The sequence below is a fragment of the Protopterus annectens genome, chromosome 8.part0 (assembly GCF_019279795.1).
Source record: "Protopterus annectens isolate FY-2018-M chromosome 8.part0, PAN1.0, whole genome shotgun sequence".
NCBI lineage: Eukaryota > Metazoa > Chordata > Ceratodontiformes > Protopteridae > Protopterus > Protopterus annectens.
Window position 1 is genome coordinate 7621490 of NC_056741.1, and position 27748 is coordinate 7649237.

The 27748-nt window shown below is 42.3% G+C and overlaps 1 protein-coding gene across 1 annotated transcript in view; it reads right to left on the reverse strand.

The window, feature by feature from the left end:
• The window catches only part of LOC122808603 (tumor necrosis factor receptor superfamily member 1A-like), a gene marked incomplete in the record, with an annotated part of 609848 nt that extends 583931 nt beyond the window's left edge, over window positions 1–25917 (reverse strand). Inside the window, 1 exon segment of the mRNA XM_044079560.1 lies at window positions 25229–25917. Coding sequence (XP_043935495.1) covers window positions 25229–25312 — 84 coding nt within the window.
• Between the last annotated feature and the right edge of the window lie 1831 nt (window positions 25918–27748).

Genomic DNA, 27748 nt, shown 5'->3' on the forward strand with positions numbered 1-27748 from the left:
GGCAACCTCCAAACGCTTGACCCCACACAGTTTGATTTTGTCAAAGGGAGCTCATGCTTATTAAACTTGGCAGACTTCTTCGAAACAGTCACCAAAGCCATGGACAAGGGGAAGATGGTGCACACCACCTACCTTAACCAAGCCAAAGCCTTAGACACTATTCCCCACTTGGGTACAATACATATTTTCATTCATTCATTCATAGGTTAGTACTAAGCTAACTGCCCTTGCGAGCCATTTTAAGCCTAGTCAATTATCCCTTGTGAGACTCAAACCCTGCACCTTGTGTTTGTAAGGCAAACACCTTAACCATTAGGCCACCCTCCCATCCTACACTCCCAATTAGGCATCAACCCATATGTTACCAGATAGGTAGCTAACTAGGTCACTGATGGGAAGCCCCCTCTACTAGTAGACCCATAATGAGCAGTGTACCCCAAGGATCAGTCTTGGGGCCTCTACTGTTTGGGATATACTTTTCAGAGGTGCAAGCCAAAACTGGTGGTCTGTGGTTGACCAAGTTTGCAGATGACTGCAAGCTGGCACCGTCTTAAATTCCCCTAATGAAGTGAGCATCCTGCAAGAGGGCCTTACCCAAACTAATGACTGGTGCCAGAAGCATGGCCTCAAACTGGATGCAAAGAAATGCATCATTATCCCCTTTGGGGAAAATGGCATCCCCACTAATTATCACATTAATAACAATGTACTAAGCACACAATCAATCGTGAGGGAATTGGGCACGCAGGTTGATAGCAACCTGACTTTTGACCACCACGTTGCCTTTGTTGTAAGGAAGGCCATTTCATCCAAGAACAAGGAGGTCATAACATCCCTGTGCTTCTCTCTTATCGGACCCATTACCGAGTACAATGCCTCCTTTGGCATGTACCTTGCCAAGTACATGCAGCAGCTGGAGAGACCACAGAGGTTCCTGACCAGGAAAATCAAGGCTCTTAAACACCTATCCTACAGATACTACGCCTTGTCCCTCTACTCGGTCTCATACAGACTACTCGGAGGAGACCGGCGTCTGGCATACAAGGCCATCTCAAACCCAGCCTTGATGGAGTTGCTGAATATCTCCAAGTCAAACTCTACCCACGCAGCCCGCACACAAGGCCTCAACTTGGTCTGTGACACCGACAGAACTTGTTGGCGGGACAGGTGCGTGTCCCAAAGACTCCCCCATTTGTGGAATAGACTCCCTGTCCATGTCAAGCACAAGCACAGTACCTCTCTAGCTCTCTTTAAGAGGAACCTGGACAACTTGATGGGAAACAGAAAATACACCCTAGGAGCCCACCTGCGTCCCTGCTGGAGAGGGGGGAAACAGGTGCTGACTTTGTGGGAACATGGGCAAAAATTCTTGGCGAGGCTTATATGGGCCTCCGGGCCAATAGCCTAGTACAATCCTATGAACCTAAGCAGGGACCCAGTGCACTGAGCACGCACACAGATGGGTTATAGCTACTAATGCACTCTAATTCTGTATACAACTAGTTGTATTCTGATATTGTTTTGACAAAAAGTGCAATTATGTACACTGCTAGACATAATAACCTGAATGACATAAAAACTTTCACTCATCTTGTGTATCTCAACAAGACAATGAGGCTTGGGTGTTCGTTTAAGTAGTTTATTACACAATAACACATCAGGATGGATGGCAGGAACATTAAACTTAAACGAACTGACCGACTTCTACACATATGCATGCCCTCACTCTGGCTGCTCTCTCAAAATGGCACCCTTGCTTGCACATGCTCAGTACGTATATGCACGTGCCCGCTGACTGGAATGCTTCTTAAAGATACATCACACACTCTGAGCTACAAAAACTACAATTAAAATTTTGCCTTTGTATTTTATTCCTACAATCTGGGAGACAACGCGAGTACCAATTTAAACTGAGCAACAGTTATACTGTGCTTGAAAAAACTGAATAGCAAGGGGACAATGAAAAAACTTACAGTGGCATTAACTTATCCGGTCAGCCAGGTGCATGCCACTTCAACATTTCGGCCATCACATTACATCCAGCTCAGATGCTGGGGTTTTGTGTTATATCTAGGTATGAGGTAATAAAAATGAAGCATTCCATTAATAGGCTAAATAACTCTGCCATCCTGTAACGGACAAACGTCCCATTCACAGGCGTCTGCCTTGATCTTGTCGCTTTCTGTCATGGGCTTACGTCCCCCTGTGACACTGAAAACGATAAAGCAGGTACTGAAGAAAGAATAAATCAAGAAACGAATTTTGTTACACTTCCTTTAAATATTACGGAAATGATCTAAACCGATTCCTTACATTTTCCTCTTACTTTTCTGCTGCTTTTCCCCTCTCCTTATAAAATACAAACCTTGTACTACTCTTCAAGCTAGCAGTTTCTCACATGTTCTTTTGTTTGCATAATTTTTGTTTTTGATTATTAACACCACTTTTCTTTCCCATCTCTATAAACAAACTTATGGATCGTCACACCATTTATTATTATTATATGCTGGTGACATGGTCATTTACAGACCCAGTCCTTTTAACTCACAGCACCTGGTTTGCTAACTATAGAATCTTCCTTAATCTACATAGCACCAATGATTTTGACAACCAGCAAACACTAGCAAAAAAAAAAAAAAAAAAAAAAAAAAAAAAACCTTGAAATAAATATCAACAATCTTTCTGACAAAACAACCACTAGCGTCAGATGCCCACATTAAAATAAAATCAAAGACTGAAAATTAAACTCCTATTCTGAGCCTGAAGAATCTCACAATTCCTCCTCTATCTTTCAATATTTGCCATAAGCAAACGTATGTTATTTACCCAAATGGAATACAGATGGTATACCAGTAACAGGTGTAATAGCCAATGCCTCTAAAAAAAACTCCACAACTGTACAAAAATGCTATATCAAAGTCCATCATTTCACAGCAAACTCCCAAAACATGAACAGTGCTATTTCTCCATTAAAAAAGCTAACAGACTCCTCATGAAACAAAGAGCCGAATATTTAAGCCCCCTAATCTTTAAACTCCTGAATCTTAGAAGGTTAGGAGGGTGGCCTAATGGTTAAAGTGTTTCCCTTACAAACACAAGGTGCAGGGTTTGAGTCTCACAAGGGATAATCGGCTAGGCTTAAAAAAAAAAATGGCTTGCAAGGGCAGTTAGCCTAGTACTAATCTATGAACCTATAATCTATACATTTTAGGGGGTTGGAAGGGTGGCCTACTGGTTAAGGTGTTTGCCTTACAAACACAAGGTGCAGGGTTTGAGTCTCACAAGGGAAAATTGGCTAGGCTTAAAATGCCTATGAGGGTTGGGAGGGTGGCCTAATGGTTAAGGTATTTGTTTTAAGGGGTTGGGAGGGTGGCCTAATGGATAAGGTGTTTGCCTTACAAACACAAGGTGCGGGGTTCGAGTCTCACAAGGGATAATTGGCTAGGCTTAAAATGGCTCGCAAGGGCAGTTAGCTTAGTACTAATCTATGAACCTATCTATGAACCTATGAATCTACTCACCCTACATAATTTTCCTCAAAACTCTCTCCTATAACCCCCCCCCCCCCAACAGCCTCTGGAAACAATAAATCAGAACAAACTCTTCGAACCCCAAAGAACCGAGCTTTATTACACCAACCACAGCTTCTCTCTGCTGGATCCTAGTGTATGGTATGAACTCCCCATTAACCTAAAGGACACTCCCCTTTGCACAACAAACCTACAGCAAAAGTCAAAGCATACTGGCTGAAAACGGAGCAAGTGTAAGTGCCCCAAACCAGGCCATATAACCTAAAAACTTCCTTTTCATAAGTATTTGTCCTCCTCTCAGTGCAGTTTTTCTTCAAGTAGGCAGAAAATCAGTATACATGCCCATGTTTCTCAACTGTTCCTTTCATGCTCTTTTACCTTCACTTACACCCCTACCTCGTATGTATGTACATACATACGCGTGTGTATTCGTACTTGCAAGTATACATACAAGTATATTTACATTTGCTACATTATCTGTAATCAAAATCATGTATGTTAATGCTTGTACACTCTTTCTACCTTACTTTGTACCACATATTGTTTCTCCACAACTTGGGCTATGTCTGAAATTTGTGACAGTTTCAAGGCCCTGGCTTGGTAAGTAAATAATAGAACTGTGGAGGACAGAACTCGGGACAAACTGGAAGAACAACATTTATCTCCTGGTGCTCCGAAACACCAGAACTGCTTTCTTGTTTTCTCCTTCACTAGAGGCATACTTACCTCTAGAATTCACAGCATGGTCCTCTGATAGCACCTTCACAAGCAAAGGTAAGGTACCCCAGAAAGAAATAGAAATAAGAAGATATAAAGTATATAGTGACAAGAGGTCACTCTTACTTAATACTCTTAGTCAAGTGACCAACTATCTGCCATAAAACTCTAGATTCAAATATTTCATTTGATTTAACATTTGTTTACCAGGAAATTCTGACTTGGAACAAAGCCAATTTTCAGCAGAGATCCACGGAGAAATGCTCCAGAGGTGTTCATTAAGTGTGAAAGCTTTCGAGTATGAGCTTTACATGAGGCACTTGTTTACAATATACTTTTAAGATACTCAGCAAAATGAAAGCAAGTGTGTGCGTGGATAAATACACACATACGTGCACATCAGTGTGGGTACACATGCATTTGCATACACACTTGCACATGTACGTGAATGTGTGTGTACTTGTATGTGCAGAAATATGCATTTGTTCATACAGACTTGATGTGTGTTTCAGTGGATGAGAGAGTTTGTTTCAAAGTTGGTGCCCTTTGTGAATGTAGAAGATTAGCTTTAAGTGCAAGACCCTGGTGAGGCTACATACTATGCCACTGTCATTAAGTGACATGCCCATGGGGAGCTTTGCATGAAACCCCTTGTGAGGCTGCATACACTGAGTTGTTCCAGTGCTACTGGGTGATACAGCTGATGGAAGCTTTGTATGCGAGCCCCTCATGAGACTGCATACTTTGCCGTGTGTGCATACCGCTGAGTAACACAGCTAGGGAGCTTTGGGTGCAAGCCTCTGGTGACGCTACATACTGTGCACAAAGTTTCACTAACATTGTGCATAACAAAATGATACATCGGAGGGAATTTTGTGTGAAAGCCCTTGGTGAGGCTACATACACTGCACTGTGCCAGTTTCACTGAGTGATATATCCGAGGGAGTTCTGTGTGGGAACCCAGGTGAGAATGCATACAGTGTCCTATGTGTGCACCACTGAGCAACATAGCTAAGGCAGCTTTCTGTGGGAGCCCTTGGTGATGTTACATACAGTGAACAGTGCACGTGGCACAAAGTAACACAGTTGAGGAAGCTTAACTGCAATGTCCAGTCCCATATGCTCTATGGCCAAGTGTTAAACACCATAACTGCCTTTTTTGCCTTCTGGTAGGGCTGCATACAATGCACTGCGACAGTGTTTATACACTGCCACAACTGAGGGAGCTTTGCATGGGTGGCCCCTGATGAGGTCACATACACTGTATTATGCAAGTACTATTGAGTGATACCATTGTGGGAGCTTTGTGTTGGTCACACTCATGTCTGCTTTGTTCTGTGTGCCACAAATCGCAAAGGCTATGGGAAGTTGGTGCCTTTGGTAATGCACAAGTATCCATAGTAAGACGGAGTGATTAGGCTTCCTGCAAATTTTTGAATACATTTCTAATGGAACTTTCAGACAGGTGCTGTGAGTGAAACTGCACATGACTTCCTGTGCGAGTATCCCAGAGTCAGTGAACTGGGCTTTATACAGACACTCCAGCTGAGGTCACACAAAGCTCTTTGTGTACGAGCTGTGGTCGAGCTTGCACACTTTTGCATAGATGGCTCCCCCCATGCCATGCCTATTACATTAATTTTGCACAAACCTGTCAGTAAGACCCTGATGGATTACAGACATGCATCAGAAAAGTGGCAAAAATGGTTCAACAGCAGAAGGATTCCACAGCTATTGCAGGAATAAATCTTTCAAAGAAAACTTTTTTTTGCCTGTAAGAGAAATTTATAAAACAATTCGGTACTTGTGTATTATCGCAACCATATTTCCAAAGCCCCATAATTTGTAAAGTTTTCAAGAAACCATGTCTGTAAACCTAACAAGGGGTGTGTAGTGTTAAGTAGTATTGTTTCAGATTGCTTTTCACACAGGAAGAGGAATAACGGAAAAATTCCTCTTCCCTGGTAGCGTCCTTTCCTGAACTATATACCTGACTACTGCTTCTCAGTCCTTAATGTTACAAATCCTGAAAGTCACCACGTTTCCAACAAGGCAAAGAGTGGGGAACATGGCTCATTCAGACAAAGTGACTCACTTACTTTGAAAGCTCCTTTTGCAGGTATCTGATCAGTTGTCACACATCGCTGTTACAGTCTGGTCTCTCAGAAGGTACATTAATTCACTGTTAAGTCAGAGTTGTCTTTGGGGAGGTTTACAGAAATTACTCACAGACTTTTTCTTATAATGATATTTTAGTCGCCGTCTATGAAACCAAACTTACTAAGTGCTTTACTGGCTTTAAAAACAGTGAAACACTTTTTTTTCCTTAACTGGAAGTATACATCCAACCCCGTGCACTCCAATGAGTTATGATCCGTAATCCGGAATGCAGGATTTCTAAAGGTGGGTGCCACTGTGGAGTTCACAGAAGACATGAAGCGTACCAGGGATGAGTACAAAATTTTAACATTATTCCTCTTGCTGCCTCATATCCACTGTGACACAGTAACACTTACTTGTTTACACACCCCTTTTAAGGTAAACATAGGTGTTTTCGCACAAACATAACGAATTATGGCATGGTTGCGATAATATGCAAATACCAAAAATCCTCCTTCAGAAAACCATACGAAATTGTTCCCATTATGCTAACGGGAGGGGGGGGTCAAACCATTTCGAATGTAAGAATAACACATAGTAAGTAGACACTGCACTTACTGCTTATTCTTGGCGTTTCTAGAAACCACATATCTTATACAACCTTTGAGGTTTTTGTAAAACAGCAGCAGCACAGACGTGATACAACCACAGTAGGCTTCATCACTTGGCTGCCTTCTTTCTGGTCCAGGCAAGGGGCCAGGATTCCATCATGACTCATCAGCAACAAACGGCCAGGATTTCACATGACTCATCAGTGTATCGATCTTATAATGAAAGCGTGCACATTTTTACAGCAGGAAAAGAGAATAAATGTAACTGCTGTTCTAAGGACTGGGAGCCCAACATATCTTAGGGCTCTACAGACAAGGCCACAGTAGCACATATGCTACGCTCTTTACACAGAACCATGTCAAAGTGCACTTCAGACAGCCATGACAGCCGATGGTTGGTGATCAGACTGCTTTCTCCTAGAAATCCAAACCAGAGACAGGAAACTAGGGAAGGGTTTTATCTTTTATGTACAAATGAGTACTTATCACACCCATTCCCAGTTTGCAAAACTGTTTTTATTCCTTAAACAAGAGCACACAGTTTGTGAAAGTTTAGATGGTACTCAAGGCCCTTTGTATATGCATTATAGCAGTGTTTACAGTTGTTCCGTTCTGTCTTGACTAGGAGGGAAGTACCCACATAACTGGCTTTAACATTAACTAGGTATTTGTTTCTATTACTTGCATATTCAGAACACAATATAAATGAATGTTGAAGGTTCTGTGATGCAAGTCCAGCGTCTTGCATATTCAGAACACAATATAAATGAATGTTGAAGGTTCTGTGATGCAAGTCCAGCGTACTTGCAGGTTTCTACATAACTTACTACATTACATTGCCAATCATTTGAAACAAAACACAACTACAGGCAACTAATATACTTTCACAGCACCACCACTGCAGTAATGTCCTTTACAAACACAGCCCTTGACATGGCAAATCACAACTAACAACACTCTCTCAACCCTAAACAACCTTAGCAGCTCGTCTATCACATGGTTCCATAGCTACCTTACAGGATGGCTGCTAGCTATCCAATGGCAACACAACCTTTCTCCACTGCTCCCAGTTGTCTTAGGGGTTCCACAAGGCTCCATCCTTGGACCTCTACTATTCTCTCTATTCACCAACCAGCTCAGCACCTCCACACCCCAAGCTTCTGTTGTACAACATGCAGATGATTCAACCTTAATATGTGCAGCCCTAGGCTACTACAAGACTTCCGTACTACAAACCAAGATTCCTTTCTATCTGTAGAAACATGGCTCACTAACTCCCAACTCATCCTGAATCCCAACAAAACTAAGCTGCTCCTTTTCAGCCCAACTAGAACCCCCTCATCTTCCCAGATTTTTACCACCATGTCCAAAAATCAAACTATGATTACCCCAATAGCCCACACCAAACTGCTTGGAGTAGAATTTAATAACCTGAAATTTGACATTCACATAACCAAAACCATCAAGAAAGTCCACAAGAAACATTGTCTCCTGTAAAGGAACAAACAATTTCTTACAAAAAAAAAATACAAAATCTACTGTAGCTCATACACACCTCTTATGAACCCTCCTGTATGCCTCCCTAATACTAACCAACCTCCACAAAACTGACAAACTGCAATCTTGCTAGAACAAAATAGCAAAGTTGGTTACTGGTGCCTCCTATAGGCTGCATCACTGTACTTCTCTCAAGCAACTACTGGCTTGAACTCCCTCAGCTTCTACACTTTAACCAACTAACCTTTGCACACAAAATTCTCCACCAACCTAAGCCCCCGCTCCAAAATACTATACGGTCATACACTACATCTCACTGCCTTTGCTCCAGTAACCTACACCTTCTAGACACTACCAAAGCCAACAACTTAGCTGGGGATTCTCTCTTTTCTAACTATATTCCTAAAATATGGAATAAGTTGCCATCCCAAATAACATCAATCAGCTCTATCAGACAGTTCAAAAAGCTCTAAGTCACACTTAACAGACACCTGGCTATGTTCCTGCAACTCACTAGGAGAGACTTCCCTTAGTTTTCATGCCAACTAATGTGCAACATAAAGTAAACATGTATTTTTAATTATATAAAAAACTGTGAATGTTTGGAAAAAAATACTTTTGATTCCATTATGTACGTGTTATTTTCTATTAGTGTAGTAATTCCCAAATGTTTAGAAACCTTTGTTTTGTCTATAGTTACTAAATCTATATCTTACTAAATATTGGTTAAACTTTAATTTGTTCTGGAGCTTTTCCCCCCTGGCCTCCACTGAAAAAGGACCTACTTCCTCAGTAAACAAATGTAAAAATAAATAAACAGTTATGTACTCTGCTTTATTCTGCAACAATACATAAGAAGCAGACGCACACTGCAAAGCATCATCTGCAGAGTAGATACATGCTACACGTTCCCTTTGCAAAGGCAGCAAATGAGGAGTCATTTATTCTATGCCTTAAACTTTTTTAATCTGTCATCCTACAAACAGCAACTAAACAAGCAGAGTCACAGTGCAGCTACAGTTCATACTTATAGCTTAGTTATTTTATGCATTCCCAAGGGCAAAGAGAGATGCCATCAACACACTTCACTTAAAAAAAAAAAAAAAAGGGTTCAACATAAAAAACTTATATTAGACAGAAATCAGGATGGGTCAGATAGGAAAATGTATCATGAAAGGACCAGTGTGTGTGTTTAGACTGGCCTATGCTTAAGGAATAAAATTATAAAACAGTAAATGCAAGAGCGAGGTCTCTTATTTTAGTCATGTTTTTGGGATTTCAGCTCACCAGAATAAAGCATGTCCATGTTAGGCTGTAGACGTTTTTTTTTACTTACATTCTGGTGACCAGAATCATCAAAATGCAAAGATCATATTTTTGAACAGCAGCTTGATGGATGGCCATATTTCTGAATACAGTATACTTAATACCAGAGACAATATTTACGGACATAATAGAGTCTTCGCCTTTTAACGTCACCATCTTGTGACTAAAAGTTATGGAACAGAAATACACTCTCCCCTTTGGCCACAAGCAACAAAAGTATTCAACTCATTTGTCAATAATGAAACAAATGTTTCTACAACTTGTGTAAAAACTTAAACCAAAACTATGAAATTACACAGAGTACAAACACTTGTGACAAAGCTAGTCGAAACGAATATCAGATGACAGCATGTGTGTTGATATCAGCTTACTGAAGCAGACTTCACCAGTTCACACTTCATCGACCGTGATTTCATGAAGAGAGACACTCAAGCAAAGTCTACATGCTTCGAAAGTGAGGCAAAACTCAAAACGTATAGAGTACAGAATGTCTCCAGTCACACAAGGATGTTGTCCAAACGGTTGGAAGCTGTTTGTGGAGGCAAGCAAGGGACCCTCATACATCAATTTTGTGGGCTCTGCCCACTCCACCTTTCACAAAATAACATTTTAACAACCTTTGAGACTACAAAGGCTGGGGAAAGATGGAATGCCTTTAAAGTACTTCACCAAAGTGACAGATCAGTAGTTTATGGCCTCTGAAGTGGGCTATAATAAATCTATTTGCTTTTGTGGCCTTTGAAGTAGGCTATAAATCTATTTTAGTAAGCTCACGCACACTCCAATGGATAGCCATGAAGATACAGCAAGGACTGATTACAAAAATAAAATATGGACTATGCATGAATGAGACATGACCCTAGGACCTATAGAATCCTCTGCCAAAAGTAAAACAATATGTTCAGAGATTTAAAACAGCCACTCATTTGCAAATGTTATTCTACAGTCTTAAGATATTTACAGGGAAGAAAAAAGTTCACAGAAACAGTAAACCATATAATTTTGATTGACAGGGACCACTGACCCTCGCTACTTCTCCAAGTTGGGCACTCAGTTAGCAGAATGAAAAGACTTTCACATAAACAGCCAAAAATATTACACCACCATGAGTTAACAGTTTAAAAGGGTCTACAATGAAAAGAAGCGGCATCCACCAACATATTGGGAAGTACTAGGCTAGATGCCCTTGGCAGCCAGTTTAAGCCTCACTAATTTCCTCAAAAGATGAGAATCAAACCACCGCACCTTGTATCCGTAAGGAAAAATACTTTAATTATGCCAGCCTCTAATACCAATACAAACTTCTCTCAAAACATGTAAATACAGACAAGTAAATTGCCCCATCCTAAAGGATGTACTATGCCTTTCAAAAATATAACTTTGTAGTTAGACAACTATATATATATATATATATATATATATATATATATATATATATATATGCATACACACACACACACACACACACAACACACAACACACAACACACAACACACAACACACAACACACAACACACACACAACACACACACACACAACACACACACACACAACACACACACACACGCACACAACACACACACAACACACACACACACACACACACACACACACACACACACACACACCACACACACACACACACACACACACACACACACACACACACACACACACACACACACACACACACACACACACACACACACACACACTACTAAATATATACATTCATGGATTCAAATTCCACTACAATACCTTAATCCTCAACATACAAATGCTCCGACGTAACTGCGTGTACTTTTACACTGATGTTATATAGTTTTCAGGGAACTCAAACGAGAGCTGTCACAAGGTCAAGCACAACATGCAGGAAATGCACTGCTGAGTAATAAATACTCCGATACATCCTAGTACAGCTTAATATTAGCACAATTTCACATTTTAAAGCAGCAATACATGATTAAGGGCAAATTATTTACTACTCAGATCTGTCAGGGTCCATCAAAATAACACTTTCTTGTGCCTAAGGTCCAAAGTATGACACAAAACTATTTAGAAACTGAATGTAGTATCCTCATCAATTTCTACCCTTGCCCGTACTGCACAATTGCATTTAATCAAACTAGACTTGCACACAGTGCATCCTAGCAAATCTGAAAAAAACAGCAACACTAAAGACTACAGCAAATATTTTCATATGGAAAGTACTTTTACTTTAAATTATCCGTTATACTCACTTTCGCCTTCTTGCATTTCAGCCTTTTAAGTGACAGCATAACATCTCTGTACAGCATTACACTGTGCTACTAACCCCTTCCACCCTCCATAAAAATTTCTGTCACCAACTCACTGCACGTTCCAATTCAAAGGTGCCCCTTATATATGTGAGCTCATTTATCTGGAAGTCTGTGAAGTCCCACAACACCAACTCTTTTTCCTTTGACCAAATATTTCCCCTTTTTTTTTTATTTTAAATATTTAATCAGAATTACAGTTATTTATATCCAGTTGTTGACCGGTATGGTCTGACTGGCAAGTGCTCCTTTCCAGCAGGGCCGTTGGAGAGAAGCTCCACGATACATAACATTCGACAGTTAATGATTAAAACTTACTAAAATACAGTAAACAGTAACTGAAAGACATCACACATTAATTATCAGATATACACTGGTGGTGCTGTGGTAGCGTTGTCGCCTCACAGTAAGTAGTTGTCCTGTTCGATTCTCAGCTACAGCGTCTTCGGTGTAGAGACATGCGTGAATGGGTGTACCTTCGTTGAAGGCTGTGCGTCAGGGCTGGCAACTCAGCCCGTAAAAATCCACTGCCAATCATTAGCAGACCGGAGTTCCGCTGTGGCGACCCCTAACCGGGAAAAGCCAAAAGACACAACAACACTGCCAAAAATTACACTACACAGTAGAGATGACCAAGTTGTTACGTTTAGTAAGAAATACCTTGGAAAATATGAAGCCGATGAGTGAACAATGCACTCAATAAATATACATTACAGTCATGCACACACTATGACTGAATATGCGTCAGTCTAGCAACAAAAACACTTTACTTGAAGCACAGATGTAGGGTTGTTCTGAACCCAGGATTCCAAAGGTGGTAGTGAAAAAATAAGCAATTTTCTGATAACTGAAGCAGGAAAACAAAAATGACAACGTACACTGGCACACAGCTGAGCTCAGGAAAAGCCTCCATGACCTTCAGCCTGCAAGGTCTTTTGCTTGCATTTGCTTAAAGCTACCTTGCTGCATTGTGTGCATGTGGCAACATCTGCAGACTTACCCTGCCTCAAGGTGTTGCATGTAGACTACTACTGGGAGAGTTGGGACTGGAACTGTAAACACTCCTCAGCACAGCTAGCTATAAAGTAATGGACCCCTGACATCCATCCACTCCAGTAAATATAGAAGGGCTCTACGCCATCAGCAGCAGGTGTGGGAGGAGAGGAAAAATAGCTGCATGCCATGCTGGCGGATGCACATGGAAAAGGCCAAGGTGATTTCTGTACTATTCTTTATAATTACACAATGAGGAACAAAGAGTGACATTAACCATGAAAAACACAAGACACAAAGTGCTGTAAGCAATGCAGCTTATGCGTTGATAGGCAAGTACTAGGCTAGCTGCCCTTGTGGCCGTTTTAGGCCTAGCCAATTTCCACTTTTGTGCTCGAAATAACCAAAACCAATCCCATTTGATTACAGAATGGCCTTACCCATCCCATGGTTGATAATTATATATTATCCCTGAGAATAAACTGGGAATATACATGTTGATAATTTGATGGGACCTTGATGGGACCCATGCATGAGATAAAGCATTTAGGAGCTGCATCTGTCCATTAGTAGTAATGGGGGCAGTCCTGGAGTACATTTTCTGTTTCCCATTTACATATTTAAGTTGAACTTGAAAATCGGTGGGGATGAACTTTTGTTTTAATGTGACTGGGGAGTTTGTTCCATAGCAGTGGTACCCTCTGAAATATACCTGCCTCTTCAAATAGCTCTGTTGATGTTGCAGAAGAGGTTTATACCCCTAGACAGAGTATTTCTGATAACAACTGGCCTGCTGATGTGAAATAAATTTATGACTAATGGGTCGGAGGATGCCTTGAATGCCAGACAAAGGTCACCTCTTAACAGTCTTCAAAATACAGAGTACAGTAAGAGAGCTTTGAGTCAGCCTATGTAGGACATGTTGTTTAGGCCTCGTATCTTTTTAGTAAGGTATTTCTGTAGCCATTCCAGTTGTTGCATGTGTGTGGACAGATACATGCCAAACATGGCACTGCATTCAATGATTGGCCTAATAAGGCCTGAGTAATGGGGAGCAATGACATCTCTAGATTACACACAATCCCTTTGTTTATAAGCTGTGTAATACAGAAGGACTTTCTTACAACAGACACACTGGTCAAAAGTTAGGTCTCTTTCCACACAGTTCCCCAGTTCAAAACAACTAGGTCAACTCTTAGGAGTGTATGGTCATTGTGGTGGTTTCCTGGGGTCGACAACTTCCCAAAGGATACAGCAATGTATCCTTTGGCATTTAGTTTCAGAGAACAATTTTGATACCAATTATTTACTTGAGACACTAACTTGTAAGGTGGCCAGGTCATTTGGTGATTCAATGACTGCTCCTAACCTGCAGTCATCTGCAAACTTAGTCAGCCAATGCCCTTTGGTATTGGCTTTTACTTCAGAAAAGTAAATGGTAACAGTAGAGATTCCAGCACAGAACCTTAAGGGACTCCACTGGTGACTGGTCTCCTTGTAGAGGTAACTTCCCCTATTTTGATTATCTGCATCCTATCTGTGAGCACGATAGCATTCCAGCAAGTGACATAGGGATTTATTCCCAGCTTACATAGCTTTTCTACCACGGTCAAGAGGGGAACTGTATAAAATGCTTTAGCCAGTTTGAGGTCTGTGGTGTGTTTTTTACCTATATCCACTGCTTTGGTGACTTTACATATATAAAAAAAAAAAATCAGGTTGAGCAAGTATGACCTGCCCTTGACATATCCAAACTGAGATGGGTCCATTGTTTGTGGGTTCCTTCTGTCCTGATTAATTCCATAACGAGTCTTTCCATGGCTTTGATACGAGACTGGTCAAACTTATGGGTCTGTGACTGCCTGGAGCTGTGGAAGATCCTCCTTTATGCAGGAGGATAACTGAAGTTGTTCTCCATTCACTTGGTACAAAGCTTAGTACCAATCTCCACCTCAGTACAGGTTATCAGCCCTAGGGCCTATGCAAGCCTAGCCATAACAATTCCCTGGATATTTCTTCCCACAGTATTTACTTCTCTAGACCCCTGTCTAGCAGGGCGACTGACATGATCCCCGGGGTGAATTTCCCATCTCCCACCCAATCATCAAGGTTCCTTTTGAAGAGGGCCAATGAGGCACTGCTTGACATGTATGGGCAGTCTATTCCAGAGTATGGGGAGTCTCTGGGTCAGGAACCTATCCCTCCAGCATGTTTTGTTCATTGTGATGACGAGATTTAGATCCCTGGAGCATGTGGCTCTGAGGGATTGGGATTTCTTTAAGTGGAGCATGTCCAACAGCTCAGGGTTTGACATGGCCTTGTATATTAAGCAGAGATTGCCTCCGAGTAGATGATATGCCACAGAGTACAGCTGGAGTTTTTTTTAGACTGTCAGCATATGGCATCTGCTTTAGGCCTGTGATTCTTTTAGTGAGGTATTTCTGTGGCCTTTCCAGCTGTTGCAGATGTCTTGTGAGGTACATACCAAACGGGGCATTATACTCTATAATGGGTCTAATGAGGGATGAGTACAGTGGGACAATGACCTCCTTTTTTCTGGATGAAAAGCCCTTAGTGATGAGGTGTGCCACATAGAAGGATTTCCTGACTGTTGTGGCGATGTGGTTATCGAAAGTGAGACCACTGTCCACCTGTGTCCCTAAGTCTCTCATCACACTTTCGATGTTTAGTGTCCTGCCACCTATGTGGTAATTCATGGGTACATGATTTTTTCCAAAGGGGATAACTATACATTTCTTGGCATTAAGCTTGAGCCCATGGCTCTGGCACCAGGCATCTGTTTCTGTAAGGCCCTTTTGTAGAGTATCCACATCATTTGGGGATTCAATAATGGCTCCCAGTTTGCAGTCATCAGCAAACTTAGCCAGAGTCCCTTAGTGTTGGCCTGTACTTCAGAGAAGTAGATGCCAAACAAGAGTGGTCCCAGGACTGAACCCTGAGGTACTCCACTTACTGGAGCTGGATTTGGAGTCGGCTACTTTTACAGTCTGCGTTCTGTCAGTAAGCCAGTTGGCAACCCATCGAGTGACGTAGGGATTTATGCCCAGCTTAGTAAGTTTATCTATGATTCCAGAGTGGGGGGTGGTGTTGAAAGTCTTGGTGAGGTCCAGATAGGCTGTGTGGACCACCTTACCCTCGTCCACAGCTTTGGAGACTGATTAGAAGAAGTCAATCAAATTCAGGAGACAAGATCAGCCCTTCACAAACCCAAACTGGGTGGGGTCCAGTGTCTGAAGGTTGCCAATGTCTTTGTTTAGAAGTTCCATGATAATGCGCTGCATGCCCTTGCATATCGGGCTTGTCAGACTGATGGGATGGTAGTTCCCGGGATCCAAGGCGGATCCTCCCTTGTGGAGCGGGATATCTGTAGCTGTGCGCCACTCAGTAGGCACTAAGCCTGAGGTGAGGCTATGATTAAACATGAAACTTAGGTGAGGTGCCAGTTCATTTTGTAGTTCATGTAGTACACAGGCCTGGGATGTCATCTGGTCCCATGGATGCTGTATTCTTAGCTTTGGAGAGTGCAGTTTCTACCTGTGTGGCCGTGATTATCGGAATTTGGCAATCTTTTGGTATTGAGATGGGCTCTTTAGGGGGTGAAGTTGGCACTAAATCGATCTATCAGGATATTGGCAATATTCCTGGGATCAGTATAATGCCATTCTGTTGTAGCTCAGTGCAGATCTGAACATTGCCATTTAGATTCTTGACTTAAAAATAGAATGCCTTGTGGTCGTCTTTGTAATCTTTGGCAATTTTATTTTCGTAACTAGCTTTTGAGGATTTATGAGGGATCTCAGCTTCTTATTGAGAGTTTTTTGCATCCTGGGATTTTCCTCTTTCTGCAACAGTTTCTTCCTTCTGTTGTATTGTTTATAGCAGGGGACCAACAGATTAGCTTCATTTTTTTGGAGAAGGGCATCTTGGTTCTATTTGGGATGGCACGATTCATGCACGAGTGGATGTGCTCGTACAGTGCCTTAGTGTAGGATTCTGCAGTCGAACTTCCAGATCCTGTCTGCGTGGGTGTTATGCAGTGTTGTTAGGGGTGTGGCTAAATCATGCCTCATGCTCTATTAAGATGTATTCAAGGATATTGTCAGAAAATTATGGGTACTTTTTAAATGCTGATCTTAGTGGGGCATGAGCATCAGTAACTCTCCACTCTGTGGTCTACTGCTGCAGACTACCTAAATACAACACTAAGGTCTCATCTGATGCTTCATGCCTCAACATGGAAAGAGTATTGGCTCCCTCAACTACAAATAGACTTGTAACAAACATGAAGAGTCTCTGGGGGGTGGGGGAACTGGGACATATCCAACTAGCCGCCTCCTCACATTATTCACTCAGACCTTAATTTTAAGCTATTTTTATGTCTGCACTCCTGTATGCTTTGCTGCCCTTTACCTCTGCTGGAGTGGGGGGGGGGGGGGGCACAGAGATTACTTATTTTCACCACTGCTCAGCACCTATCTGCCATGGTGTATGACACACCTGTGCTTTGGCATACTCTGCTGTGTGCTGACCCCTATTGAGCAGTGCTGGATTCAGAACACAGTCCTTAGTCATCTGCTCCTCCCACCACCCTTTCAGATGTCAACTACTTTTAACATACTGCATTATTTGATGCATCTGAACTACACAGCACTGCTCCACCCTTGCATCTGCAGATCGAGATTTGCCAGAGAAGACCTTGTATCTTGGTAGCTGGAGCAGACAGTTAAAGCTGCGATGTGTAGTTCCTGTGGTACAGGGTTTGATTCCCTCAGTATTCATTTGCCTACTATGTGACCTTCAGCAAGTTGCTTAACCAGACATTGCTTCCAGGTCACCCCTGAAAAGGGAGCGTGTGTTCCGTTAACAAATGGGTATGGGGGGGGGGGGGTTTGGTGTTATTCTTTCTATTTACCACCACCATACCACTACCCAAAGAAAGAAAGTCACTAAGCACAAAGTCCTTGCCATCCTTACCAGCTAGCCCCTCAACACTGGACATCTCTTCATGAAGCCAGAAAACTGGCATCCTACCTTGAAAACCACCCACAACTTAGCGTCACTGAACATTCAAACCCACCACTGTAATGCAACTAACCTACAGAAAATCCAAGCTGCACTACAATTGGCACCCCTATGCCATCCGATCACTGTCACTGCAACACCTCTGCCAACGGGCTTTAAAATCCATTCCTGGCATCCCACTCTCCAAACCAAACACAGTTCAAATAGAACGCAACATTCAGACCCAGTTAAGCAACACTGTCACCATACCTCTCAACTATCCAGATTTTTGTCTCATATTAGAGGTCTGTTAAAATTTGTGTTTTTCATGCAAATCACTGAGGACTGAGGTCCTTAAATAATTGCACACATTTGAGTTTCAGACTTTATATCCTTCATAAAATGCATATGAATACAAATCATGTTATTCAAGCAACTTTCTAAGTTATGAAGAGCAATATTTAAAATCTGTCCCTATTTTTGGGCCTTTGTCATCCCCCCATTGAAACACAGCATTGCATCACTGTAATCCCACACTCAAATCCGACCACTGCTTCACAGGCATCCTACATACTATCAAGACAAAGTACAGTTTTGTACCTACCATAAATGTAGATGTTCGAAGATCCACATTGCTGCAGTCCTTACACTTGGGTATAGTGCTGTCCTCGGTCGGCCCGAATACCAAAGTATATGGCTGACGTCGGTCATGGCGCATTAAACTGACGCCAGGACGTCAGGGTATAAATGCGCATGACCGGCGTCATATCCTCAGTCTTTTCTTGCCCCAGATGTCAGAAGACCCTAAACAGGGTAAAATCAAAACACCACCAAACACTAAACGCCCCTACACCCCAAACTATGTACAACTTCTAACAATTATATAATAAAGTACTAACCTAACCACACAACCACCCCCAAACACAGAGGGGAAGGAGGGAGGTAAATTGGACTGCAGCAATGTGGATCTTGAACATCTACATTTATGGTAGGTACAAAACTGTACTATGTTCTTCATCTCACATTGCTGCAGTCCTTACACTTGGGTAGATTCCCAAAGCAGAGGTGAGGGAGGATGGCAAATCAAAGAGAAGCAGGAGCTGTCAAAATGCCCTGTAAAATAGCAGTGGCAAAACCAGCCCTAGATTTAGAGTAGAGAGGAAGGTGGTAGTGCTTAGAGAAAGTATGTACTGAACTCCAAGTAGCTGCCTCCAAAATGTCCTTAGTTGCCACTCCCCTTAGAAAAGCTGTAGAAGTGGCAGTAGCCCTAGTGGAATGAGGTCTAATCCCTGTTGGAATCTGCTTGCCATGATGGGAATAACAAAATGCAATGCAAAACCCAATCCATTTAGAAAGAGTTTGTTTTGACACAGGCTTGCCCTGAGAACCTAAAGCAAAAGAAACAAACAACTGTTGAGACTGCCTGAAACTCTTAGTCCTATCTAAGTAGCGTAACTGCCTGTGCACATCCAAAGTATGCAAAATCTTTTCCCCTTGTTTTGGGGTCTGCATAAAAGGTAGGTAAATGAATAGTTTGGTTTAAAGACACACTTGAAACCACCTTAGGCATAAAGGAAGGGTTAGTGCGTAAAGATACCCTATCCTTATGGAAAATCAAGAAAGGCTCAACAGCCATAAGGGCCTGCAATTCAGAAACCCTTCTTGCAGAGGTAATGGCCAACAAAAAAGCAGTCTTCCATGACAAATATTTTAACTCAGCCGTAGCTGCAGGCTCAAAAGCTGGCAGAGTGAGCTTTTCCAACACATAATTGAGGTCCCAAGCAGGAGTAGGAGCTCTTCGTGGAGGTCTTATGTTCTTTGCCCCTCTGAGAAATTGCTTGAACAAAGAATGAGAAAACAAAGGTGGATCACAGTCATAGTGAGCTGAAATTGCTGCAGCATGAATCTTAATGGAGGAGAAGGACAAACCCTTGTCCAATAACTCAGTAAGGTATTGAAGAGCCACACTCAAATTAGGCTCAGAAACATCTAAATCCTTTGCTGCACTCCAAAACAAAAATCTCTTCCACTTGTCTGCATACACTTTCCTTGTACTAGGTCTCCTAGCTTCCATAATCACATTCAAAACTTGTTGAGGAAGTTGAGGCCTGCTATGTGCTAAAAGAGGATATGCCATGCTGTGAGATGAAGAGAGTGAAACTTGACATTGAGTAGATGACCGTCCTTTTGGGACAACAGGTGTGGAATCAAAGGAAAGGGCCACGGTGGTTCCCTTATCAGATTTCTCAGTAGTGGGTACCAATGCTGTCGGGGCCAATCTGGAGCTATCAGGATCATTCTTGGTTTGTCCTGTCTTACCTTTAGCAGTACCTTTAGAAGTAGAGGAAGAGGTGGGAAGGCATATACATGAAGATTTTTCCAACTGAAAGAAAGAGCATCCACTTTCCAAGCTGCCTGGTGTATCCTTTTTGTGCAAAACTTTGGTAGCTGGTGGTTTAGAGGAGAAGCGAACAGATCTATGTCTGGCGTTCCCCATGACACTGTTAATTGTTGAAATACATGAGGATCCAGTTTCCACTCGTGGGGATCCATGATTTGTCTGCTTAACACATCTGCTAAGGAGTTCTGTACTCCCGGCAGAAACCTTGCCTGAAGATCTAGTTGTAAACTGAGGGCCGTGTCCCACAAAATCATTGCTTGTCTGCATAGAGGGTAAGAATGTGTACCCCCTTGCTTGTTGATGTACCACATGACAGTTGTGTTGTCTGTTAGAATCAACACCTGCCCTGGAAGAAGTAATTCCTTGAAAGCTGTTAATGCAAACTGGACTGCTAACATCTCCTTCAGGTTGATATGTAGATGTTGTAGTCTGGCAGGCCACTTGTCCTGTATCCATTTTCCATTGAGATGAGCTCCCCAAGCTTTGTCCGAGGCATCTGTTAGAATCTGACTCGCCTCTGGCCGGGTCACAGAAAGTCCCTTGTTTAGGTGACATTGCTGAGCCCACCACAAGAATTCCTTTTGGATGCAAGGTATTATTGGAATGACAGTGTCCAGATCCTGGCAGTGCTGTGTCCATAGATTCTTGAGATACCATTGTAGCTTCCTCATATGCAGTTTGGCATTGGGAAGCACCAGAATACAAGATGCCATGAACCCTAAGGCTTGAAGGACTGTCCTTGCAGTCAGCCCGGACTGGTGTGATAGTTGTTGGAAGTAAAGGGAAAGATTCTTTTGTTTGTCCGGGGTCAAAAAAGGCCATCTGGGTTGCTGTATTCAGTCTCACACCCAGAAAGCACATGTCCTGAGAGGGTACTAGACTGGACTTTGTTTCGTTCACAGAATACCCCAGGCATCTTAGCACTGCTATCACATATTTTAAATGCTGTAGAAGCTCGTCCTTGCCTTGAGCCAGAATCAGGCAATCGTCCAAATAAGGATAGATCTGTATTCCTTTCAATCTGAAGAAAGCTATCACTGGAGCCAGAACCTTTGTGAATACTCTGGGTGCAGTAGATAAGCCAAAGGGCAATGCAGAGAATTGATAGTGAATTTCCAGCTCGAAAAGCAGATACTTCCTGCAGCCTAGAGTGATAGGAACATGAAGGTAAGCCTCTTTGAGATCCAAAGTTACCATCCAGTGATCTTTGCCCAGGAGAGGTAAAAGCTGTTGCAATGTCAGCATCTTGAACTTGGGAATGTCCAGAAAGGTGTTGAGGATAGACAAATCCAGAATTGGTCTCCACGTGTTCCCCTTTTTGGTACTAGGAATAGGCGAGAATAAAATCCTAGGCCCCTTTCTGCCATAGGCACCGGTTGTATGGCCCCTATCTGTATTAATAGAGAAATTTGTCTGTAAGCTTCTAATCTGTGCTGAGGAGGAATGTCTGGCATGCCCTTGAAAGGTGGTAAGGTATGGAAATAAAATCTGTAACCGTGGTGAATGATATCCAATACCCATCTGTCTTGGGTAATTAAACTCCAGTTCTCCTTGAAAAGTGTCAGTCTTCCTCCCAAAGGTGCTGTCAGGCGGAAGGGTCTGGCAGTTGAAAAGGTAGGTCATTGGGTCTGTCTACGAAAGGGCTGACCCCTGCCCTCACCTGAAGACTGTGCAGGTGAGCCCCCTGTCCTGGATCTAAAAGAACCCTGAGCTCTGCCCCTAGCACGTCTAGACCTACCCCTAGACTGGGAATCATAAGAAGGATATGTCCACGCCTTGCTTGGCCAATTTCTACTAAACTTTGGAGGTTGAACCTGTAAAAAATCTTTAACAGTGTGCATAGATTTAGCTTTGTCTTCCATTTTCTTTAAAACTTCTTCAACAGGCGAACCAAACAACACATCAGATTGTAAAGGGGCATCCAAGATCCTTGACTTAACATGCTCAGCTAAATTCTGATCCCTTAGCCAGGCGTGCCTGCGTAGGACAGTACCAGTGGCAGCCACCCTGGAAGAGGCCTGTACAGCATCAAAGCCACATTGTAAGGAATGCTTACCCACCTGTTCAGACACATGCACCAGATCTTGTAACTCCTTACATTCAATACCTTCTGCCAGAGCATCTACCTTAGACTTTAACTGTGAAAGAAGATAGATCTGATATCTCAGCATGTGGAATTGACAATTCAAAGCCCTCATGGCTAAAGTTGAAGAAGTATAAACTTTCTTACCCCATCTGTCTAAAGCCCTTGCCTCTTTATCCGGAGGAACGGATTTTAACAACAGAAGCCTTAACCCCTTTAGGTCCCTGAGTAACAGTCTCTGGATCTGCCCTAGGGCTTTAAAAAGATACTTGTGAGCTTCAGGCACCCTATAGTATCTGTCCGGCTTAACAGGAGCGGGAGGTAAAGAATCAGGGTTAAGAGAAGCCTCTGCAAAAACATCTTCCACCACAGAAAGAACAGGAGGTATAGCTAAAGGCCTATGCTGGGGTAAAAACAAAAATTCCCTAAGTCTTTTCCTGGAATCAGAGAAATCCTGACCTTCCCATTTAAAATGCTCCCTCATGGAATGGAGAGTCTCTGAGAATGAAAAATCCTCAGGAGGAGAAGCAGTAGGAGTGGTGTCATCCACATCAGAATCAGAGTAATGAGAAAACTCCTGTAAATCTTCAGCCGAAGACTCCGAAGCATCAGAATCCTGTTCAAAATTCCCAAATTCAGGATCCACCCTAGGCCTTTTGTCAGGAGGAGGCATAGAACCCCTAATCATAGTAATTAAATCTTCAGCCATCTTAAGCATATGTCTCTTGGGCACAGGGCCTGAAGTACTAGGAGAGACACCTGTAACTGCTAAACCTGGCCTGCCCTTGGAAGAAGCCTTTGTAACAGTAGGGGAAGGCCTAACCACCTTAGGAAGAGAGGGAAGGACAGCTACCTGAGAAGCCCCTTCAGCCTGGCCTACCTCCTGCGAAGACACATCCTGTAACAATAAAGTCTCTCCCTGGGACTCTAAGGAAACTTCTGTTTGGGCCTCTGGCTCAACCGAGCCCTCTAAAGAACCGACGTCCGGGACGGACGGTTCTTCTAACCTAGGCCTAGGTGCTTTGTCCTTGCGTTTCTTCGAAGTAGCGGGCGTCGGAGCATCCGACGGCATTTTGTAATTGCACCGCTTCCCGAAGACTAACCTGGCACAGTCTAATCTCCTCTTTATAGTACGTTTGTTAAATCTAGCACAAGAGGGACACCCAACAACGTCGTGCTCAGGCCCTAAACAAGGTATACACAAGTTATGGTAATCCCTATGTGGTATTTGTTTCCCACAAGAAATACAGTTATTTACTTTTCTGACATCCGGTAAAATACTGAGGCAAGAAAAACCAAAATATTCCCCAACGGGGTACTTAGCCAACTTGGATTCGGTCTGAAACTCCGGTTTCGGAAAATCTCAGGACGCCAACCTGCACTCGCAATTTTGCTTCTGCATCGGACCACGCGGCAAAAAAGACTGAGGATATGACGTCGGTCATGCGCATTTATACCCTGACGTCCTGGCGTCAGTTTAATGCGCCATGACCGACGTCAGCCATATACTTTGGTATTCGGGCCGACCGAGGACAGCGCTATACCCAAGTGTAAGGACTGCAGCAATGTGAGATGAAGAACATCTACATTTCTGGTACGAGAGCTGCAGCTGAACTTGCAAATAAGAATTATGTATGTGAAAAAAATTACTTAATGACACCATGAAATTAAGTCAATGACCCAAAAAAACACAATTTACATACTGACCTGTATGAATGCATACATGTATGATGCACATATTTCAAGGCTTGTTTCTACTACAATAATACAAGCGCAGTAACAGATGGTGCTTAGGCGGTGCTGAGCAATTCACATTCCAAAGGTAAATAGGAACACAGCCGAGGTGAAGAGGTTGATACATGCTGAGGTCTACTGCCACTGTTTGCCCAGCATCACAAAATAGGGATTCTGCCCGGCCACACCTGAAGTGTTAAGTTACTTAAAATAATCGCATGCAAATAAGCCGTTGAGCAAGTTTGTTGCGGCAGTAAATGGTATCTCTGTTTAGTGGAAGGGCAAAAGGAACATAGAAAATACATTAATATAAAAACAAGAAAATTAACTACGGCAACTGGAGTAATCCATTTATTAAATATCAGCAGAAAAAATAATAAGGACGAGAAAGTAGTATATCGACAATGTAGGATACCGACAGCTGAGCGCCATATGAGAAAGTGCAATGCTGAAAGTGTAACCCAAACAACGGATTTCAAAACACAATGTAACAATATGTTTAACTGATGATGGGGGGGGGGGGGTCTGTCACTCCCTCACTACACGTATGTACTCAGTCAGATTGTTGTACTTTGGAATAGGGAATACTGCACAGTCCAGCGCTGACAGTTTCCCTATACTATGTACTCTAGCAGTGGTCCTCAGAATATCTAAAGGCAGCAGCTGTTAACACCTGTCATGATATATGGGTTCAAATCTCGTTAATAACACCGTTTCTTTTTACAGTTCGAATAATATTAAAAATTTGCTCAATCCGCTTTAAATACATATTTGCTTCGTGGATGTCAGTGCTGCAGAAATCTGAACAGTAAATTCATTTCGCATACAAAACCACTTGTAAACTCTACACAAATGAAATATGTATGTAACAAACACAAGACTGGGCAAAACACAGGTACGCCCACCCAGCAACTTACCGTAGATGGTCGTGCAAACACCACCACACTAAGATGCAAAATGCAGAGAAGTCCAAGACGATGTGAAATAATTATCTCAGCCATACCATATGGCAACTGCAAACTTAAACATGAGCTCCTTAAACGGTACCAAAATGCGTCAGCCCTACCGTCTGACTCAGTATCAACAGCCTCAACAGTATGGTGATCGCCCGTCAGCCTTGTATGCCAGGTTACACCAGGAAAAGCAGGCACAGAACACTCTTCTACATTCTTTTCCACCCAAAAGGCAATACAAGAATCAGACAATGAAAAGGAAATGCAAGATAAATAGAAGAAATAACGACGGTCTGAACCGCCTAGCTGCACAGCTCCACCTCATAACACTGCAAGACTTGCAAGAGCTCAGCCGAGGCTGGCGCGAGACACGCTTCTGGGAAACGAGAAAAGTATCAGTCACGTGCGCATTGGTGCTCTGGAGTACTTGGCAGTGACAAAAAACATCCCAGGACAGTAGTACCCCTCTCAGCTGTCAATGGGTGTAGGACTGTGAATTTGGCCGTCAGACTTCAACGTGGCCTATGACTTGGGCCCTCAGACTCAGCCGGTTTTATGGGCACGAACTTCACATTTAATACATTTTAGATTTAAATACTTCATACCGCTCAACTGTCCTTATTTTATACTCAGATTTTGGAACTGTACCTCATAACCCCCACCTCATGGTGACTTCTGGTAGAAGAGAGGGTGAACAGCACTTAATAAATAATAACACTACTTAAATGTATATGATTCAAGTTCTGTTATGACAACTGTGAAGCTCTCGACGAGCCAGCGACTAATCGGGGATATATTAGTACTACTATTAACGTGAGACAGAGGCAGACTAAGAATGTGACTCCATAGCCTTGTAAAGTCCATAACTGTAATTAGTTACATTATTTACTGATTGTATTTCACCCCCTTTTCTCCAAAGTCACCAGTTTTAGGTGGAATTAAGAGGGGCAGAGCTAAAATTTGAGTCAAACTCAGGGACATTCCTGAAAATTTGGGACACTTAAAGGAATGTGTCAATGTCTCAAGACTCAGGTTAACCATTATACCAACTTCCAACCACTGTGCTGAGGGTTGTGGGACGTACTGCTCAATTTTTTTTTTGCTAAGGATTTCATGGTGGGGTAAAATCCCAAAATCAGGGACAATTTTTAAATATTAATTAATTTAAAAAAGTTAATAGAACAAGTATTTACAACAATCCACATTTTGCCGTCAATAAGAAGTATGGAACTCTGTGGTCATTTCCATAGCCGGCTTTAGGCACCAGTGAACCCCGCAGTTACTGGGGACCCCTATTCGGGGGGGGGGGGGGCAACCACAGCAAATTATCTTATCTTAATATTTTCTAACATGTCTGTCAAAACAACAAACGCTAGTACAGCAATCTTGTATACTTAATAAACCAGCTGGGTAATAACTCAAATTTATACCTCTTTTAAAATTCAAAGATATCTCTGGTTTTATTAACAGTGTTATCAAGTAAAATACTTCACAATTCCATTAAATATTTAACCACTGACATAGTGCCCCTAGCTTAGTTAAACCCTGCTGGTGGATATTCTCTCCACTAAAACTAACAGCATAGCGATCTTTTGGTACCTGCAATATCTGTGGCTGCAAAGGGCCCTTAAACATCCTTGACTGTATAGGGGCCCCACAAAAGCTGTTGCTGGTTATGGAAAAAACAAGAGGAAAACAACTGTATTAATTTCCCGATTATGCTCTTTAACCTGAACAGGACTGTGATATTACCCTAATAAGTGAAAGCTAATAATGAACATGAGCAAGGTAAGCACTAGAGGGGCCACGGTGGTGCAGCTGTTAGTGTTGTCACCTCACATCAAGAGGTTCTCCTGTTCGATTCTCGGCTGGACTGCCTTCTGTGTGAAGTCTGCATGTCCTCCCTGTGGTCGAGTGACGCTAAAGACATGCAGGTAGGTGCAAGCGTGAATGGGCATGCCTTCTTTGAAGGATGGGCATCAGGGCTGGCAACTTGGCACCATAAAAATCTGCTGCCAGTCATGAGCAGACCAGAGTTTCACTGTGGCAGCCCCTAACCAGAAAAAGCCGAAAACTTTTTTAGCAAGGTAAGCACTAGAGAGATCAATGACCCAGAGTGACTGATTTCAGTGCAAACCCTGGATTTTAAGAAGAGCTGAAGCTTCCAATTTTCAGGGATGGTTTTCTCTTTCTGGAAGTTTTATAAATACTGGCAGAACACCAGATATTATAACTTTCAACTTCTTTGCTGAAGAATTCAGCCAGTGCCATAAATAAAAGCAGAATAAAGGCTCAGAATCAAATCAGAAACATGTCTTAAATATTACTCTAACTTAAAAAGTTAATAGAATAACACCTTTTGCATCAATATGTATTTTTTGGACAATAAGAACTATAAAACTGTCTAGATTTATTGACTGTCTGTAATCCTGAATGATTAATCATCAAATCAAATTTTTTCCAATGTCGTCATCATGTCTTTCG